Source organism: Mercenaria mercenaria, chromosome 8 (assembly GCF_021730395.1).
Source record: "Mercenaria mercenaria strain notata chromosome 8, MADL_Memer_1, whole genome shotgun sequence".
In the NCBI taxonomy this organism is placed as follows: Eukaryota; Metazoa; Mollusca; class Bivalvia; order Venerida; family Veneridae; genus Mercenaria; species Mercenaria mercenaria.
The window spans coordinates 18,263,185-18,284,937 of NC_069368.1; the positions used below are offsets into that span (position 1 = coordinate 18,263,185).

At 34.2% G+C, this 21,753-nt stretch overlaps 1 protein-coding gene across 3 annotated transcripts; it reads left to right on the forward strand.

Moving 5' to 3' along the window:
- Positions 1–2,528: 2,528 nt before the first annotated feature.
- LOC123522951 (poly(A) RNA polymerase GLD2-like) lies at positions 2,529–21,753 on the forward strand. Of its 3 annotated transcripts, none has more exons than XM_053549477.1 (14): positions 2,529–2,808; positions 3,851–4,024; positions 4,621–4,741; positions 5,300–5,417; positions 8,440–8,554; positions 9,098–9,189; positions 10,211–10,274; positions 10,976–11,042; positions 12,405–12,481; positions 13,130–13,258; positions 14,506–14,552; positions 16,663–16,793; positions 18,762–18,874; positions 19,733–21,753. In XM_053549477.1, the coding sequence occupies exons 2-14, from the start codon at positions 3,886–3,888 to the stop codon at positions 19,870–19,872; spliced, it is 1,353 nt and encodes a 450-aa protein (XP_053405452.1). In that variant the 5' UTR covers positions 2,529–2,808; positions 3,851–3,885; the 3' UTR covers positions 19,873–21,753. The 3 variants fall into 3 exon arrangements, with proteins under 3 accessions (XP_053405452.1, XP_053405453.1, XP_053405451.1); XM_053549478.1 differs by lacking the exon at positions 2,529–2,808 and adding an exon at positions 3,216–3,382 and having other exon boundaries at positions 3,851–3,922; XM_053549476.1 differs by lacking the exon at positions 2,529–2,808 and adding an exon at positions 3,228–3,382.

Genomic DNA, 21,753 nt, shown 5'->3' on the forward strand with positions numbered 1-21,753 from the left:
CTCTGATAACTTCTGTAAGCTTTGGTGGAAATCCACCCAATAATGTAAGAATTGTAAAATAATGTAAAAAAAAAGTTTTATAAATTAAGGCCCATAACCATGCTTAAAATCATCGAACCGGAATGCGCAGACGCTTTCCTATGGAGGTGAAGGCCCCTGGTTTGAAACCTGGCTACTCCCACTGTGGTGTGTCCTCGGGCAAGGCACTTTATCATGATTGCCTCAGTCGACCCAGCTGTAAATGGGTACCAGCAAATTGCTGGGGGTAAGGTATAATTGGTTTTAACTGTTCTTAAAAATAGGGTCGCTCCAAAGCTCTACAGAGCTTATGTTAATTGTTTCACAAAGCGACGGTAAGTAAAATTTGCCATTACCTTTACCTTTGGTTAAACCAAAGAGCTATAAAAATAAATGAATTTTTATACTTTTTTGGTTAACATGGTTAAACCTGCTTCCATTGGAAGAAAATAGATTTATATCATTGCTCCAGATTAAACGTATATGCCTACATAACTATCACCCAAAATGCATCATCCCAAACTATGTAATTTTAGCCAGTAATCATGGATTAGATTTTAATTTATGAAATTAGATTAGTTTTCAAACACACTCACAACGCGGAACTACTTATATATCGATATACATTTTCAACCAATCAGAAACTCTGTGAGTTGCTTCCCTCTGACCTACAAAAAAAAAAAATATAAATAGAAAAAAAGAAAGAGAAAAGGTAAACAAATAAAATGGGGCAAATGCTACCATAATGAAGTCCTCAGTTACCAATATTTGAAATAAATCTAGTATTATAATTCACGACAAGTACGATTATAATTTAATATCATTTCCTGTAGAAATCGCTTGAATGTTTTATGTTTTCGCGACGTGGCCAGGATTGTCGGCTCCAGCATCATAGACATTCGGCGCATTGTTTGGTCAGTAATGATGATATATATTATAAAAACATTTATAGATCGTCCAGAACCCCAAAATATATCCAGCACCCATTTACTATATATTTCAGTTAAACTGAAGGTAAACCACTCCGTGCACAGTGCTGCATTTCGCGACGACCGACGTTTCACAGCTGTTTCACACCATGTCATTTTTCAACCAAAACAGATATGGCCAAATATCCACATGCCAACAATGTATCTTTCAGAGACTGGGTCAATAATGGGAGAAGTAAGAATTTAAAATTGAAACAAGGAAGTGGCTATCCGGTTTTTCTTACGGTCCCGTAGGAATAGCCTCGCAGGCTATTCTTACGCTCTAAAAAAAAAAAAAAAATCTCATTTAGTGATTTGTCGCTGAATAAATCATTGTTTGGAGTTCAGATGCGAAGGAATTATATCACGAGAGTGCAGCCCGAGTGATATAATCATGCGCATCTGAACGACAAACAATGATTTTATTCGAATCACTAAATGAGATATATTATTTTGATTCTAACACGTTTCCAAGGACTTTAAAGTACATCCTTGACGGCTTTCATTAAATATAGGCCCGTTTTCAATCCGTTTCTTTTTCAGCGCGCCGCTGTACCGTTTGACGCTATGACGTAATAATTGTGACGTCAAAAGAGTGAATAGTTGTATAATAATTCACTGTTTTCAGCCTTCTTTATTTAATAGGAAAATGAATCGGATCATGTGACAATTAGAAATAATTTTTTGATGAATGGAAAGCTTATAAAACAAGCAATTCATTAATTAATTTTGACTATTATTTCGAAATAAAATGGATTAATTATGAACTACAGTTTTTCTAAAAGTTTTGAACATCACACTGCTGCTATTGAAATTAAATGTCATTTGGAACAGTTATTCATTAAAAAAAAATATTTGAATACTAAAATATGAAAATTGTAAGTATTTCAAAACTGTTTTAATTTTGAAAATCCAGTGAAAAAGTTTTGTTAAAATTTAAAAATTCCGATCCCATAAAAACATTGTTCTGCCCTCCACCAGATTTTAATGAGTGACATCTAGGGCTGTCATTGATTGGGTCTTTGTCATATCGACGATACTGATATATCGGAAGACAGATATCGACGATACATCGATATATCGATTATTAAGTTAGTGTAACAACCTATTTGTTCATGTACATGCTATATACCTTCTTGTTAATGTTATTTTTAGTTTAATTGCATGCTTTTCATGTGTTTTATTTGTATTTATGTATTTCCCCATACAGGTAGTGCCGACTAGTTGGAAAAGACTGCTACGGGACAAGTTTAGACAAGACCTTTATTGACAACTTCCGTTACTTAGGGCGCATTTTTGCACGCAGAAAAGTTGTTTTAGAGGGTCTGAGTGTTTATCTGGATAGTTTTTTTTCTCTGTGTAAAATATCGATTTTTAAAAATGGGAATCGATAATCGATCGACCAAAAAATATCGTTGATACATAGATATCGTTTCTATCGATGACAGCCTTAGTGACATCACGGCGATCTAGCCATTATTGATATTGGCAAACTTTCGTTTTGTCGGCTGAATAATGCAGTGATTTATTCGAGACGATTAAAAGTAAATCTTTAGTACAAATGTATGTATTCCCACAAAATTTTGTTTGCGATAAGTATCGATATCTTTAGTAAATAACTGGTATCATTACTTATTCATTAGGAAATCCATTTCCGGACGGCTAGAATGCAGGCTAGGCATTCGGTTACTGGACGGCTAGACACTTCCTTTGAGGAAACAATCGTGGCTACATCTACATCTACTGCCCAACAATCAATTCTGATTATAACTGGGAGGCGCTAGTCTGGGACAGACTGTTAAAAGATGAGCAAGCTCATTAGGTGCAAAGTTAAAAAGAACTACAATTACTAAGATTAAAAACATAGATATAGATTAGGTTACAGTTGCCAACTTCTCGGTGAATAGAATTAAACTGGGGCTGGACTGTATGTATAGGGGAAGACCATTCCAGGAATGAATTGTTCTTCGAAAAAAGGAGTAAGAATGGTATTGTGTATGAGATTGTGGGATCAAGTATTTCAGGTTCCTTGTAGGTGTGAGGTGGTTATGGTCAACTGCAATAAGTCTGTACCTTATTTTAGAAAATATAACAAGAGAATTTTTGATGTGGCCTTGTTCAGGGGGTTGCCAGTTGGGGTCTTCAAGCATATGCGAATGTCACAACTAAACATCCATTTAAAAGCTTCTACAAATAAAATACAACCACATACGTGTAACACTGTGTCTTTCATCAGCTGTCTAGTGATTGGCGCCGCAGTGTGCAGTGACGGTGATTCTCCGTGTTCAGATCATCTAAATTAACCCTATCATCATTATTGACCAAATAAATATGACAAATGTCTATGTCTAGCATAAGACAACTCTCATCGTTTATAACTTATCAGGGAAATTCTGGTACTTTAAACCATAGTTCTTTCAGTTTGATGTGCTTTCTTGTGCCTTGCTTGTGGGGTTGAAACATCACTTTAATTATTCTTCAAGCTGGCTTTATTAGGTTTGGTGTTGGAGAGAGACCCAAGGTGCCCTCTACGCATTGTTTTAATAGTCGTGTGTGGGCACCTTGCGTCTTCCTGCACCTTCAAAAGGTAGAAAAGTTGCCATATGACCTAGATTGTGTTGACTCTAAACCCGACACGATGAATAAATGAGCCATGCCATGAGAAAACCAACATAGTGCAGTCTGGTCAGGATCCATGCTGTTCGCTTTCAAAGCCTATTGTAATTAGAGAAACCGTTAGCGAACAGCATGGATCCTGACCAGACTGCGCGAATGCTGGTCACAAAGCTTTTATGTTGGTTTTCTCATGGCGCGGCTCAAATCAAGCTTACGACTATCAGACAAGTTAGATTTATTTGTTACAGATTTGAGAGCTACAGTCTATAGGAATACAACAATTATGTATCAGCAGAGGAAGTCAAGTGGTTACAGACCTGGTAATGTGCCATATATGAGCAATGCTGTGCAGAACTTTCCAGCACCTGCCGTACCTCAGTCCGGGTACCAGACGGTTCCCGTAATGCATCAACAGGCTTATGGTATGATATGTACTATACAAATAGGTGTTATTAAATGGGAACAGTCCTTTATTTATCTGAGCCAAAAATACCCACAAATGTGCTAATAATCCAGAAAATTGTAGAATATTTGCCATACTGAAGTTGTAAGTTTTTAAACTGGGCCTGTGACTTTTTACCTAAACTTTAGGAAAAGTTATATTCCAAATTTATTTAGGAAAAGTCATATTCCCAATTTATTTAGGAAAAGTCCTATTCCCAATATATTCCTAACAAGAATGTATTGTTATTATGACTAAAAATTTTATGCTTTGTATCACTGGTGTGACCATAAATGCAACAAAAGCAACAAAGTTTGTTTCAGAAGATATATAAATGAGCCCCACCATGAGAAAACCAACATAGTGCATTTGCGACCAGCATGGATCCAGACCAGCCTGCGCATTCGCGCAGTCTGGTCAGGATCCATGCTGTTTGCTTTCAAAGTTATAAACCGTTAGCGAACAGCATGGATCCTGACCAGACTGTGCAGATGCGCAGGCTGGTCTGGATCCATGCTGGTCGCTAATGCACTATGTTGGTTTTCTCATGTGCGGCTCAAATTATTGTTTCTACAGGTTACGTCCAAGTTCCTCAGTGGAATCATCAGCCAAGCATGAATTTTCCAGCAAGGAACAACGTGATTTACAACAGCAACAACAATGGCAATGCATTAGTAAACAGTCGAGGATCAAACAAGTAAATTAAGTTGGAAGTTGAAATGCTTTATTATCATTTTGCTTTGACATTGTTGCAGGCCTACTTTGTACTGCATGGCTCTGTGGCTGGGTTTGGGGTACTCTGTGCTTCTGGAAAAATCTACCCTTACATTTTGGCAGACTTGAACTTATTGTATTCATAATCAGTATTATTTAATTGAATTAGCATTCAGTAGTTTTTCATGTAGTTTGACTTACCCAGTAATCAGTAATTAGACATTTTAAGTAGTTAAATTTAATTGATTACAACGTTAAATTAGCTGCAGTAAGTCACTTATTATGAGTAGACCAGTGTCACTGCAATTCCTAAAAGAAGTAGCTTCAAACTGTAAAGGCTGATTGTGAAAATCATTCTCAGGCCTGGCCTCAGCATAATTATGATTGTTTACCTATGCCTATTTCGTATATTGAAATATTGACCAATGACAAGCGTTAAACATTCAAAGACTGGTTTCAGAACTCACTTTAGTATTGGAAAAGTTGTAAGCTATGCTGGTTTGAGACTGGTTTCATAACCTTAGATGATAACTTATTGCAGGAGATCATATGGTCGGTCAAATACAGAGCAATACGATGATTATGAACCAAACCGGAAGAAAAGAAAACCAGAACAAGAGACAATACCAGCAGCAGTAAAGGATAATATAAATGATAAGGTAACTGTCCATTTTTTCTTGTTCGTTTGTGACACAATAATAAGCTTGAATCATGAATTCAGTGTTGTTTAAGTCACTGGTTTACAACTGATCCTCTGCCACAATAGTTAGTTACTCTAAGATATGGATCTGAAGGAAAATCTGAAAGTATGTTTGTTTCACTCTCCAGTTGAACTTGCAGTAAGTTATTATTAGCCATTCAAAGCTTTAAATCACTTGGTTAGATGAGTCTCAAATAATTATTATAAGCTCTCAAATTAAGTGCTCAAATTTCATATATGCTTCTTACATTTAGTAAAATTCCTGCTGAATTCTTACGTCCCCTCCATGAAGGGTAACCAACATTTCCAATCTCAACTTTCATTGAACATTAGTTTAAATCTATGCAAGGGACTGGCTAAAGATTTTGAATTTAGGTATATGTATCCAGTAAGTAGGGACAAGACACTACCATAACTGATTAGTGTCATAACTGATTAGTGTCAGTTATTTTTTTGAGGTTTCTCCCTTTTTCATTTATTGCTTGTAATGCTCCATAAATCCAACAGCACTGAACGCGATTTCAGTGCAACTTAGACAATAGATAAAATCTTAGCTGTAAGAGGAAATCATTTCGTGAATAGCTTGTAGTTACATTAAAGACCTTACTTCCATCTGCCAGGGACCTCCGTGGCCAAGTGGTTAAAGTTGCTGACTTCAAATCACTTGCCCAGACATGGGGCCAATTACTTTGAAAAGTAATCGATTATTAAGACATTTTTTAATAATCGATTATTAATTGATTAACAGACCAATTTCTATTAAACGATTAAATTATTAATCAGTAACCCAAAGTAATCATGATTAATGATTATTTTTGAAAAGCACAGAATGAAACATAAATCACACAGCTCTAAACATACATATATAAATAACAGTGACAAAATATATTCATCTAAGCAGTCAACTAGAGTCAAATGGTCCAAAATAAAATGTCCCATAATTCCTAAATAGCTTTTCATTTGGCGATTTGACCATGATAGATCAATAGTCAAGTACACGCTTTGAGCAGTTTGTAGATTGACTTCAGGTTAGCCTGAATTGCGGCTGATTTCTCACATAAAAGTGTTGAAGAAAGATGCTTCCTAGAGGGAACTTGGTACCTAGGTTCAAGCGATTTGAGCAGTGTTTTAAATTCACTGCGTTCTACGGTGGAGAGCAGTATTAGATTTCCAGCAATGAAATGAACAAGGGCATTTGTAATCTCAGTCTGGTGAAGATCTTTTGCAGCGAAATCATGGTCACAAGCTAAGAGCAATTATGAAATTCAGTCTTTTTATATTTCTTGAATAAAAAGGGTGTCTTTTTCCTCATATTAACTTATAACTTTTAAATCTCCATACAAATTATTGTATGGTGATTTAAAACTGTGCCCTGAGGCAAAGTCCAGACAGATGTATGAAATTGGGTACACCTAATTAGGTGATAATTGTCGGTCAATATCCTGAAAGTGTACTCTTCTTACCATACTTGTTTACTGTCACACATTTATGACATGTATGACCACAATGCTATACCTTATAAGGTAATGATCAGCCTCATATATAAACAAGTAATCATATATTAATCGTAAAATGATCATGATTACAGCCTAATTTTCTTCATTAATCGATTAAATTATTAATCATTAATCAGAAAAAAGTATGATTAATGATGATTAACGAAAAATATTAATCGATTATTAATCATTATGATTACTTTAATTGATTACCCAATGTCTGCACTTGCCCCACATTGATGCGGGTTTGAGCTTCACTCAGGGCGTTGAATTCTTCATATGAGGAAGCCATCCAGCTGGCTTACGGAAGGTCAGTGGTTCTACCCAGTTGCCTGCTCATGATGAAATAATGCACGGAGGGGCACCTGGGGTTTCTTCCTCCATCAAAGCTGGAAAGTCGCCATATGACCTATAACTGTGTTGGTGCGACGTTAAAACCAACATGATAAATAAATAAATATTTCCATCGGCCATACTTTTGTTTGAAACATGTCTCCCTAAGTTCTGGAGAGGTTTTGGTGAAACTAGTACTATAGATATATGTCAAAGAGAGAAAAAGTAGAGAAGAAAAAGTATAACTCTTGAACACTTCAGATTGTCTCCCTTTGTACTCTTGGAGGGGGTTTACATTAGCTGCTATTTTCTTTAGTTTCACATATAAGTTATTACATGATATGGTGAATCAGTATCAATGGATATTTTCAATACAGAAAGAAAAAGGAAAGGCCTGCAGTATGCAATTTTTTTTATATACATGTACTAATTGTTCTATGACAAAACCTGTATTAGTGATAAAAGTTCAAAATTTTAAGAAATTATTTTCACTATTTTAGATTTGCAATACTCTTTAGTAGATAGGTAACATTAAACCATGAAAATAGTTTGATGTTGTGCATGGCGTGTATTTTTCATGTCATTCATGTGACAAATTATGCTTATCACTAACTGAACATACATGTACTACATTTGAATACTTAGAAACAGTTTAAAATGATTTTGCTGAAAAGAAACTTCAACAGGGGCCTTTTAGCTTTACTCCTCTATATTCTCATTGTGCATATCGGTAGTTGCTTTAGAATTTTAGTTGCCTTGGCATCACAGATAACATAAAATATGGCAGACTTTGATTGCCTTAGATAAGTGAATTACAAGATACCAGTTTCTAGTTTCTGCTTAAAAATAAGAAAAACAATGATGTTCTGGTATTTTAAACTATTTATTTTGCCATAATTATGTCGTGCCACTAATGCAGGTTCTCTCATGTATTAGCCTAGTCCAAATAATAGGACAGTTTTGGGACAGCATGATATTTTTTGACTGTCGCTGTCCTGTCACAGAGGGATGACAACTATAAAATAACAGATCATAAAAAAAGTCATCCTGATAAGCCAAATTAGTAAGGCTAGAAATAGCCCATACAAATTATTGTTATGCATATGAGGTAACATTAAAGTTAATACAATGTATATTGTTTACACAAACTAGGTAACAGAAGGTATATGGCAATATTTCGAAGCATACAGACAATCAGATGACATATACCGAGCCAAAGTAGACTTACGCGATGCCCTCTACGTCATTTTCAAGGATGTGTTCCCATGTAAGTTTGGTATTATACTTTCCAATGAACCATAAGCCAAACCTTGGACCTCTGTTTAAATGCACGTAAAAAGCTGCATATTAAGGGATCTCCCAAGGCAGATGGGCTAATGACATCCCATCCCACAAAGGTAATTTAAAGTTGTCTGCTATCCAGTTTGGATAAGTTTCTTTGGAGTTTTAGCCCTCAAATAATCAGAATTGCTTTAATGGACAGTGTCCAGTCAGTAGAATACTTTAAAAGTTAAATTTTACTTGCTGTGATGGGCACATATTGTTTCATTTTGACCCTCTTGTTCAGGTTGTAGTGCAGTAAGAAATCTCAACTTCAGTTATATTGTGTTCTTGCTACAGTCTACTTAAAGGAAGTGTGCTTCTCTAATGAAATGGTTTAGATTGCTAACTTCAGATCCATACAGCTCGTACCTTGTAGGTATACATATTAGTGGTTCTACCCAGGTACTTCACCATTTTTCCACTAGCAGTTTTATTTCTTCACCAAGTCTTAAGGAAACAACTTAGTGTAGATTTCTGTACATTTCAGACAGCGGTCTATATATAGTAGGATCATCTATGAGTGGTTTTGCAACACGGAGCAGTGATATGGACCTCTGTTTGATGTTGAGCCAGCAACCGGTATGTTTCAGATTTTCTGAAAATGTTTCTTTTATTCTGCATTTTTGTCTAAGATATGTTTTAAATCTTTAAAACGTAATGAAACTTGTATGTTTCTATGATGTTTGAAATAGGACTTCTATGCTGAAAGGTTACGCTTTTCAAATATATGCCTCATATTAATGTTAAGGCGTAAAAAAATAATCGATTGTTTCTGGTATCCTGACCTACCCTAAATTTTTGGCCCGACCCTAAATGTTTTTATGGCCTTGGAGAATATTTTTTTCAACTTTTTAACAAAAAGTTGCAAAACTGCACTTTTTATGCTTTAAACATGGCCAATGATGTTAGAAAACAACTTACTGATGCTCTAAAGGCATAGCCCCTTTATTTGTAATCATTTCTGACACAAAAATAATTTCCGAAATGTCTAACTTAATAAAAAAAAATTCCAAAAAAAAATAATTTCTGACCTACCTACCCTAATTTTTTTTTAGCATGTTACCGGAAACAAAGAATTTTTTTTTTAGGCCTAATAAGATACTTTCTGTCTGTGATAACAAGGTTTGAAGTCTTGTACCCCTTTGACTGGGGATTGGAAGGAGGTTAGGGGAGGAATATGTTTGCCCTCTGTCCATCTGTCTGTCTGTGTGTCTCATCTCGGCAATAGTCCTGTTATTTACTGCTTTTAGTGCATCTGGGGTAATTGGTTTTCTTTAAAGTCAGAAAGCTGAAGCAAGACGACGATTTGTTAGCAGAATGCATGTTACAGTATACTGTTATACCCTAGTTGTACGAGTAGAAAATATGGTATTTGAAAGAAAAAAACAACAGTATATTGCCTATATTACAAAGATAAAATAATCAAATTGTGTACCACAAACTTTCCTATGTATGCAAGGTTTCATGTTTGCATATCCAAACTTTGTATTTATTTGCACACACATTATGAAAATGAATTTGAGAATCTTTGCGGAATAACAGCCTATTGACTGAGTACTGACACATGAATTTGTTGTCATGATAATCTATGTCTATCTAGATTGATGGTAAGAGAGAGGCAGTAGAGATTTTGATGGCTATACAGAAATGTCTCCGTCGCTGCAGTGAGTACTTACTTATAGAGACTAGTCCTTACTGTTATTATAACTTAATGCATAATGGCCTGTCTTTATATTCTATTCTTTTCTGTAGTTAGTGCATATAGATTTATCATATAGTTAGTGCTTACAGAACAGTCCTTACAGTTAGTGCATAGAAAATGGGCACAATGGAGAAATATGTATAATTGCTTTGTGACAGCAAATGCTGGAAAAGAAACAGTCACATGGTTTAAAGAGAGATATGTCTCAGTGAAAATTTAATCAGTTGTTAGACAGCTTAAAAGTGTTGTCAGTTGATCTGAAGTGTTCTCATATAGTATACTTCAAAAATCTAAGAAATGATATCTAAAAGTAAGCACTATCCAGTGTCTGTATGAGCTGAACTTGATATTTGCATGTTGCTTTGTTTGCATAATGTCATTTTCAGCGGTTTTTCATATGTATATGATGGTTATTTAACCTTTTCTGTGTTTTGTTGTTCTGTTCCAGTGCCTAATTGTTCTCCACAAATAGCTGGCAGCTTCTACACATTAATAAAAAGAAAAGGACAATAATTTACACTTTTTATCGTAGAACATTTTCTTCTTGTATGTTTGGAAAAAAGAACAGTCAAAACTTTGATCAGGAGGCTCTCCCTACTTAGCTATCTAGATTGTCTAGTCGATGTTTAATTCTAAGATTTAAAGTGTTACTTGTATTTTCAGGGTTTGTGAGAAGGTCTCAGGTGATCAGAGCTAGAGTTCCTATTCTCAAATTTGAAGATTATGATAAGTAAGTAAATTGAAAGAAAAATGTCAGAAACTGATAATATGAAGTATTTTTTTAACCAGATCTCTAAGTACAGTCAAACCTGTGTTAAGACCACCTCTGAACAGAGACCACCTGGCTCTAAAGACTATATGTATTGTTTCCCATTTTAACATTTACAGTGTATTTTAAACTGTGAATAAAGACCACCTCCCAATAAAGACCACATTTTGGCTCTCCCAAGGGTGGTCTTTATAGACAGATTTGACTGTCTTTATAGACAGATTTGACTGTACAACATTCTGGAATATGTTGGTTAAAAGATAAAAATATATCAAAAACATTTACATTCAGAATATAATGTGCTACTTGTAAAGAATGCACTGAATTTATATATTTTTCCTTATCCTTGATGAAGTTGAAAAATATATTTTAGAAAAATCTCAGCTTTTCTCTTTAAATTTTTGTTCTGTGATGTCTTCACTTGTTTTAGGTCAATATTAATGACGGGTCAAATTCTTGTAAAAATATGACGTCAGTTATAAATCATAGAACCTCATTTAAGGTGGAGTATAGTGTTTTATATTTTATTTGCTGCTTGAGGGAAACTTGTCGAAGATTATTGAAAAATTGTTTAGTTTCAATTTTAGGAACTTTTATGTGTGGTCTTCTGTCACTGCACATGTAAAGGCTTAAAATTAATTGAAAGACGGATACTGTGAAATCATTAATATTCGTGGGGGATTAATTTTCGTGGATTTCGTGGTTGAGTCAATTTACGAAATTTAATCTCAACGAACAAGTAAAATTCCCATTCATTTTATGTTCAAGAAGTTGAAATGCATTAATTCATATCCCCATGAAATTGCCATTTTGACCAAAACCATGAAATTTCATGCCCACAAAATTAAATGATTTTACAGTATCTAACTCAAGTGTGACACTGTTGTCAGTCAAGCAGGGAACTTTGAATTCTTTATGAGAGGAAACCATCAGCAGGCTTATTATGGAAGGTCGGTGATTCTACCCAGGTATCAGCCGTGATGAAATAATGCACGGAGGGGCACCTTGGGTCTTCCTTCACTATCAAAGCTGGAAAGTAGCCATACGACCTATGGTTTTGTTGGTGTGACCATTAACCAAACAAAACAAAAAACAAAATTTAATGTTTTGAGGACATAAGTACTTTGATCAGATTTTTGCTACAAACCTTAATAAAATTTTGTGAAGGGTTATGCACAGCCTTAATAAATATTTTATTCCTTTTTCTGTGACTTTTGTTAAATTTATTAGCAAAACGGAATGTCATGTTATATTTTGTGCAATGAGAGGTCATTCTGGGTCAATCAGAATCCATTTATTTATATTCTGATGTTCTTATTTTAGTGGTGTGGAGTGTGACTTGAACATTAATAACTCAGTAGGGATACGCAACACACATCTTCTACGATACTATGCTGCAAGTAAGTGGAAACATTATTTAAATTGAAAGTTATAGGAAAATGTTGTTTGCTTGAATATTTTAAAATGGTGTCCACTTCTTAAATGGTGTTTTAGAATAACATAAGAAGTGTCAGGGCATTGATCTTGGTAGGGAGTTGCAGTCAAATTTAGAAAAAAATGTGAATAAATGAAAGTTGTGTTGGGAATTAGTGTTGATTTAGCTGTAGAAAAATTTGCCTGATTGTCAGTTTTTCGTGGCTAAGATCAGGTAAAAGTCTGGTCACCACATCAGTCCAAACAAGTAAATTTTTGGATTTAGCAGGATGAATTAACCCTGATACTTCTCTTGTTTTGAAGCTTTAATATCTCTTTGACTGGTTCATTTTGCTTAAGCATTTTAATTAAAAATCCTCAAGCAAGTACATTAATTGGTATGAACAGCAATTTTGTCAAATAAAAGACTTTAATATGTGTTGCTCTAGTTAACTTGTATTTAAGTAGTAATGGGATGTGAGATTTCATGATTCATGAAAATATTTTCCATGAACATGTCATTACTATTTAATTATGATTCATTGATGCTTTGATTATTCAGCACATCACTCTTTGTGAAAGTGTAGTATTGAAAATACGAAGCAGTGAAATTAATATTCGTTCTGAATTTGCAGTGGACTGGAGGGTGCGGCCGTTGGTTCTGTTTACAAAGAGATGGGCAAGATTCCATGATATCAATGATGCTTCAAAGAAAACTATATCCAGCTACTCTCTGTGTCTTATGGTGCTACACTACCTTCAATGTAAGTATTCTTCTCTTGTCCAAAGGTCTGACTTTGAACCACTTGACTCACTGCAATGTTTGTTTAGCACTTTCATTGGTGCATTCTTCCATGTGAGGCAACCTGTTTGTTTATATAAAATTGGCTGATTTAGTGTTTTTAACGGCTTAACCAAATATTGACATTCGTAACCGTGATCGTTTTGAGATATAATATTCAGGGTTGTAGTAATGCTAATGCTAATGGTAATGCATTAGTAATGCATTATTTTTTTCAAATAATGCCAAGTAATGATTAATGCCACAATTTTAGCATTGAAAATAATGCTAATTTAATGCCAAAGTAAGTAATGCTAATGCTAATTCTTAGCATTACTTAGGCATTATTTTTTGTATCACTGAAAAAAAAAATACACATGTATGCTGTTATTTATACAGGTTATAGTAGTTCTCTAATAGATTTTAGTTTGATTTTAATAAACTGTCTGATGATATAATTGCCTTTTGTTCAATGTACACCTGAAAGATTTTGAAAAATACATTTAAAACCTTGGACAACTCCAAGGTGCAAATTTTTAATAGCCATAGAAGTGTGACATAATTAGATTTGTCACCCAAAACATCAAACAGCATCTATTATCTTTTGACACCTTTTTATCAATTAACACTATGCCATTGATAGTGATGTTTAAGACCTGTTTAAGGCAGCTAGCTTTTACATATCATGTTAAATTAGGCTGTTAGGGAGCCATTAAACAGGTACTTGACTTTCTCTAACAGTTTAAATGCTCATGCATGCTGTACTTCCAACATTAGGTATTTTTATTTTTTGTTTTTATTATTTTTTTATAAAGTAATGGTAAAAGAAAAAAATCAGATATAATACAAGGAAGTCATACACGTATTTAACTATTCATGCAGACGACCTAGACCTAGGTAAACTAAAATGATTTAATGAAAAACAGTGTATGTGATAATAACATGCAATGAATCAAAAAGTAATGGTAATGCTAATGCTAATGCACCCTATGTAATGCTAATTTAATGCATTATTTTGATAAAAATGAGTAATGCTAATGCTAATTTAATGCCATCTTTTTCCAAGTAATGCTAATTTAATGCATTACTATTGCAAGTAATTATTAACAACCCTGATAATATTACAGGTAGTATCTGGGATTATAAAGACACAATATGTAGGCGTAAATCTTTGATATGCCATTATGTACTTGCACATGACTGTATAATTGATGGTATTTGTGTTTCCAGATGGCTGCAATCCACCAGTTTTAGAATCTATACAGAAACTATACCCAGTAAGTATACACTTTATTTGATGGTAGTCCGGTTATTCCGCTGCATCTATGACTACTTGTGTTTAAGGTTGTGGACCTTAAATGACGATCAGAAAATTATGTATTCTTGGTATGCAATTTTTGCATTCTCCGTTTTTTGCCGGAAAGTCATGTGCGCGTTTAGCTACATTTATGCCAGAAGAAAGCTAAATTGCATTAAGTTCTTTTACTGCAGAATTTTCCTTACAGAACTTTTTAATACTTGTAAATAGTGCAATTTTTCTGCATTCTGGGAGAAGGCTTTTGTACCATCCTGAATGTTGTGTGGCATCTTTTGGATCTGTTTCTGTCAAGAGTACAAATGGAAATGAGTCAGAAAAATGAATTTTTGCTGTTTTGGGGATAACATAGATTCTTCCAGCAGCTATTGTAAATGAAACTAAAGGACTTCAATCTTGCTTCTTTTAAATTTGTTATACCCTCACTACATGTAGGTGGGGTGTATATAGGAGTTGTCATTCAGGTTATTTCTGCAGGCATTGGTCCATTGCAAAAAGTTAGTAAAGCAAATTGTTTCGATAGTTTTAATGGGATTACATTGAAACTTCGTACATGAGATCATCATGAAGTGGTATTGCTGTTACTTGCCAAGTCTAATGGCAATGTATGAGATTTTGGCACCTGGTAGTTTGTGGTACAAACTTCTTAAGCAGTTTTAAGGGATTCCATTGAAGCATCCTGTGTGTGATCACAATGAAATGTAGATGTACATGACATATTATTTTTCAGGGTTGGTCCAGGCATTACAGAGTTATTCACCCTTAGACAATTTTTTTTTATCATGGCGCATTTTAGGAGCATGGGAGTTTGAAATGCTATTTTACAGTTTAAACAGATTGAAGTGAAATTTATACAAAAGATCACCAAAAAGTTTAGATATATATATGTCTTTTTAGCTCATCTAATTTTTTGAAAAAAAAATGATGAGTTATTGTCATCACTTGAGCAGTTGTCGGCGTCGGCGTTGCCTGGTTAAGTTTTATGTTTAGGTCAGCTTTTCTCCTAAACTATCAAAGCTATTGCTTTGAAACTTGGAATACTTGTTCACCATCATAAGCTGACCCTGTATAGCAAGAAACATAACTCCATCTTGCTTTTTGCAAGATTTATGGCCCCTTTTGTACTTAGAAAATATCAGATTTCTTGGTTAAGTTTTATGTTTAGGTCAACTTTTCTCCTAAACTATCAAAGCTATTGCTTTGAAACTTGGAATACTTGTTCACCATCATAAGCATACCCTGTACATCAAGAAATATAACTCCATCTTGCTTTTTGCAAGATTTATTGCCCCTTTTGGACTTAGAAAATCAGTTTTCTTGGTTAAGTTTTATGTTTAGGTCAGCTTTTATCCTAAACTATCAAAGCTATTGCTTTAAAACTTGCAACACTTGTTCACCATCATAAGTTGACCCTGTACATCAAGAAACATAACTCCATCCTGCTTTTTGCAAGATTTATGGCCCCTTTTGGACTTAGAAAATATCAGATTTCTTGGTTAAGTTTTATGTTTAGGTCAACTTTTTCTCTTAAACTATCAAAGCTATTGCTTTGAAACTTGCAACACTTGTTGACCATCATAAGCTGACCCTGTACAGCAAGCAACATAACTCCATCCTGCTTTTTGCAATAATTATTGACCCTTTTGGACTTAGAAAAAATCATTTTCTTGGTTGAGTATTATGTTTAAGTCAACTTTTCTCATAAGCTATCAAAGCTATTGCTTTAAAACTTGCAACAGTTTTTCACCATCATAAGTGGACACTGAACATCAAGAAACATAACTCTATCCTGCTTTTTGCAAGAATGATGACCCTTTTTAGACTTAGAAAATCATGGGTAGGACAATATTTCTATTACACAAAAAAAATCAGATGAGCATCAGCACCCGCAAGGCGGTGCTCTTGTTTTTTTTTAGGATTAGTCTAAGTATTGTTTTTTCAAGGTCAATTAAGGTATTGCAGTTATTTGCCCTTGGATGAAGACAATTACCCTTCTGACAAAGTGTTGTTGTTAGGGGTTGTTAATCACATAATAAATGTAGTAAAGTATTGGTGTTTCCCTCATGTTTCAGGATTTATTTGACTATGGTGATGATATCAGAAACTTGAAGATGAATGTGAAGATACAGTTCAAGAGCAAAAACTCACAAAGCCTTGGTGATCTCTTCCTTGGCATGCTCAAATATTATACTACAGAATTCAGGTAAATTTCTCTGCTAAAACTTTGATTATCAAAGTAACAAATATTATAGGATTTTATTACAACATTTGATAAACGACATTGTCTGAAATCATTAGTCCTCCACCTCTGATTCATGTGGGGAAGTTGGCAGTTACTTGCGGAGAACAGGTTTGTACTGGTACAGAATCTAGGAAAACTGGTTAGGTTAACTGCCTGCCGTTACATGATTGAAATACTGTTGAAGAATGGTGTTAAACCCAAAACAAACAAACAAAGTGATAAATTGTTTCAGATTTCTGTGATAAGGACATTTACAGAAACTGTCAGAAAAGTGCCTTCACTCCTCAAAAGATTGTCCCCTTAGCTCAATCAGGAGAGTGAAGATATATGAATTGTGGGGTCGTGAGTTGGATTCCCGAGCAAGGCTTTGTGATGATTCTGTGATGATTTGGTGAAAGACTTTGTGTCTGAAATCATTCTTTCTCCACCTCTGATTCATGTGATGTTAGCAGTTACTTGCGTAGAACAGGTTACTGGTACAGAATATAGGAACACTGGTTAGGTTAACTGCCCACTGTTACATAACTGAAATACTGTTGGAAAATGGCGCTAAACCAAAAAACAAATTGACCCACCAAAGCATTAGGGTCCTAATTACTACTAATATCGTGTTGATAGACAACTTGAGGTGTGTGTCTTAAAACATTATTGTATTCTGCCTATATAAATATGATTTGATATATATGGAAAGTAAAATGTGATCATTAACATTGACCTTCAAGTATAACCTTCACTATAGACCTAGTGACCTGGGTTGTGCAATTTGCATGTTGTCTTCATGGTATTAACAATTGATGCTGGTTTTATGAAAATTCTGCCAGTGATTTAAAAAAACATAAATTTAAGCTATGCAATCTAGGACAACGTGGATGAACTTAACCTTTGACCTTATGATCAGGATTGTGCATTTTTCAAGTCCTCTAAATAAGGTTAAGTTAGTATTTGTCAAATATCATAAATATGTTGGTGTAACGCTCCCTAAAGATGGATTTTGGCACGAACTTATATTTTTTGTTTTCCTGTTTACCCATAATTAGTGTAACTACCAATTTTGAGAGACTACTTGTCCAGAAAGTACATTTTCTTTATTTCCGAATGTGTTTTGAAAGTTGTAACTGTATATACAGTCTGTATCAAAATTATTCTGGTTGATTGAATTAACTGAAATATTTGAATATGTTGACTGCACATGCCATGAAAATGAGTCTAAATAATTAATTCATGCAGCCAGTTATCAGTTTCATCTAGCATGTATGAAATTTTCACATGCATGCAAGCTATCAATGTCACTTTTGGTACCTGCCAGCAGTAATCAATTAGGCGTTACCTTTTGGTAGATTTCTTAGCTTCATGGGGTTAATTTCTTCCTTGTTACAATCTGACTTGAGTACTTGATCCTCTAAACGAAGATCTGAGAACGACCAATTCACATACGTCTTCTGTATATTTTGGTTTTCCAGTATTGCTATTTTTATTTTAACCAATCAGACGACTTGTTCCAATGTCAAAGAGTAAGAAAAATGTGCAGTCATTCCAGGGCTCGAACCCGTGACCTCTTGTTAACAAAGCAAGTGGCTTACTGACTGAGCTAACCGGCTATATGACACATTACGACATAAGAATTGGAAATATCAAAAGTCAAGGCTACAGGTAGATTTGCAAAATGTTGTAAGTTAAGCTTTGATTGGCTAGCGAAAGGGTCGTCAGAACGAGGCTATGAATAGGTCGTTCTCAGATCCTATGCGTAGCGTAATAGGAGATGTACTTTAGTCAGATTGTTCCTTGTTACATCTTCTTGATGAAACAGTATCCCAAGTTGATGCTATGGAAACTTCAAGCTGCTTTGAAATTCAAGGTATACTCAAAGGGGAAGATTTAGGTATGCACCTGTTCTGTCTTTTTAACTCATTTCATTGTTTGATTTCACAGTTTTGATGAGGATGTGATAAGTGTACGACAAGGAACTAAACTGCCCCTGCATCTTGTACAGTCGTGGACATCACCTGCAGATAAAAACATGTGGAAATGTCTCAAAATTGAAGGTATCATTTAGTTATTATTTGGAAAATTATCTCAACAAAATGGTTCTCAGGTCAACAAAAATTTTCTGAAAACTGAAATTGGGAGTGATCATTTTTAGCTCACCAGAATCAAAGGTTCTGGGTGAGCTATTGTTGTGATGCTCGGGCTGTCATCAGGTGTCCATTGTTCTTGAAAAACTTTTGCTATTTTCCATCTCAGTATCTTTATGCATATGCTTAATTGTACTACAAGTATTTGACTTTTGAATAAGTTAGGAAACAGTTGTCAGTAAAAGTATATCTGCCCCAACTAAGATCATCTTAATAATATTTGTGTTTTAAGCTGTTTGTTAATCTCCAAAATGTTAAAAATAAAATAAACTGTAAGTAGGTGAATTGGATGGCTGTAGGGGAGGGATACCCATGTAAGAAGGCAGTAGTGGTCAGTAAATGTTATGTTCCTGTCAGTAAACAGTTGGGAAATTTGTCATTCCTAGTGGCAACCGTATTTCTGCAGTAAATAGTGACTCTACCTCTTTTCTGTGCAATAAGGTACCTTATCAACATTCTTAATTGATAAATATAGCTCACACACGACTTTCCATTAAAATCTGAGAATGCCAAAATATAATATTACAGAGGTTAGGTAAGTTGCCAGTTGTTATTACAGGTCAACTATCTTGAATACTGTACTTTCTGCACTCAAAATTAGGATAGTGTATATTCTACTACTTCTTAGCAAAGTTCTGTGTTGTTTTGAGTAGAGGTTTACATCAATAAAAAGAGTATTTTTAAATAGTAATCAAATGTATGAAATTTTAAAGATTTTAAATATTTCATTTTGCTATGAAAAGTACTTGATATTTATTTGCTTTGCAGAACCATTTGATAGGAGCAACACAGCCAGATCTTGCTATGATGAGAGAACCTTTGCCAGAGTGATGCATGTATTTTCCAGGAGTTACCGGCAGCTGGCTCGAACACACAACCTTGATTCTATTCTGTCTCAACCTTTCTGATGTTAAATAGAATCAGAGTATTCTTAACAAAAGTTGAAGCATGCCACGGACAGTTGTGCTGTAGTTCAGGGGAGGGAACTTGTGTACAGAGGTGTTACTAATTATAGTGGGATTATTTGTGGGATAACATGCCTTCTGCTTCATTTTGAAGTAAATTTCAAACTACAAAACATTGTGGGACTTTGACAAGCCACAATGGAGGGGAAGGCACTAGTATACAAAGGTGTTAGTGAGGGAATTAATTAGATGAGGAACAAACATTACATTCCTATCTTGAAATGTGTAACGGGTAAAAGTGCAATTTGGTTCTATTTTGAAATAGATAATTGATGATTATGCAAACAAGTAATGTCTTGAAATAGGTTTGTAGCGATTATGCCATTTTGTTTAAAATGGGGAATCAGAATGGATTATTTTATGTAAACAAAAAGTTCTGTCAAGAGTATGCGAGTGTTTTCTGAAGATTACAGCATGTAAATGCAACATGAATTTGAAAAATAACTTTGATGCCTGTTGTGTTTATAGGCGGTAAATCTCAGTAAAACAACATTTTTCACTTTTCAAGTAATCTGTTAGAGATATTTCTAAAAACAGACGAGAGCCATATTTGAAACCAAAAAATTGATGTATTTTGAACAGTACAAGAATAAGCAGAGTAGATTCAAGGAAAGGAATTGCTTTAGTAAACTAAATATCATGTATTGGCACTTTTTTTACAAGTACCTGTCCTACTTTGTGTACACAAATACTTTGGAAAGTAATTGGTGCTTAATTTATTTCAATATATATATATCTTAAGCTGGACTAAAAACGATGCTAAATGTTGGCATTTACTTAAAAATGTTTACATTCACAATATGTTTTATATAGAAAGAAAAAAAGGGTGTTTTTTTGTATTAACCATAATGACATTGATGTAATAAAATGAAGGGTGGCCCTTTCCATGATATAATCTGCTATCTGACATTTAAAGAAGAAAAAACCTTAAAAAATGACATCCTTTCGAAAAAATCACACCAAAACTTCTAAAATAACTTTAAATTGTAGCTATAGCAATTTTTTGTGATGGTGAAAATAAAATTGAATTGGCTTGAATATTAGGATTTTCCTAGATTTAAGAATATTTTAAGTAAAAGAACAAGAACTGTCTTTTTATCAGAATGCAGATTACAGTTAAAGATTGGTGGGTTTTTCTGATTGTTCTGTTAAGATGTTTGATATACTGATACTTATTTTGATTTTTCTGATATTCGTGAAAAGGGAACTACTTATTTTTGCAGCAAGCTACTGTTCAAGTGTAAATATAAGGATTGAATGCTATTTTTTTTGTGTGCTTAGATGGGTATTTAATGCAATAGGACGTCTTGCAAATCACCCAAGAATGGCTAATGTGATTCATGAAGTTTGCAAGAAGTCCCAGTTCTTAACGCACAAAAAATAGCATTGGTAAGCACGTCATAGTCTTTCAACTACTATTTACTACTAAATGCAGGCAGTGTAAAGGCTACATCCAAAAGTTTAGAAAATAGCAAAATAATTTTATCACCAGATTTATTTGTTTTTCTGTACAGTACATTAAATGCCATTTGTTTTATTAGACAATCCAGTTTTACATAAGTTATAGTTATGTTTATAGTTAATTATTTACGATCATGTTTTGACTATATCTAGTCAATGTTGAAAGTTACCAGAACATTTTGATTACTAGACATTTGTACAGTTAGTTTTTCTTTTCCATCAGACTTTATAAAGCTTATATTGATTTTCATATATAAAACTTACATTTTTCTGTTCAGTGCAATAAAGTGCATTGATAAAATCTAAGAATACTTGTGTTTTTATGTTCAATGCTATAATATACAATAAAATCTAAGAACAAAT

Excerpts from the sequence above, each read along its gene's own strand:
- LOC123522951 (XM_053549476.1), top strand. The coding sequence starts at position 3,325 with ATGTCTATGTCTAGCATAAGACAACTCTCATCGTTTATAACTTATCAG. Across the intron at positions 5,418-8,439 it reads AGGATAATATAAATGATAAG|GTAACAGAAGGTATATGGCA; the intron begins GTAACTGTCCAT and ends TACACAAACTAG. Across the intron at positions 10,275-10,975 it reads GAAATGTCTCCGTCGCTGCA|GGTTTGTGAGAAGGTCTCAG; the intron begins GTGAGTACTTAC and ends TTGTATTTTCAG.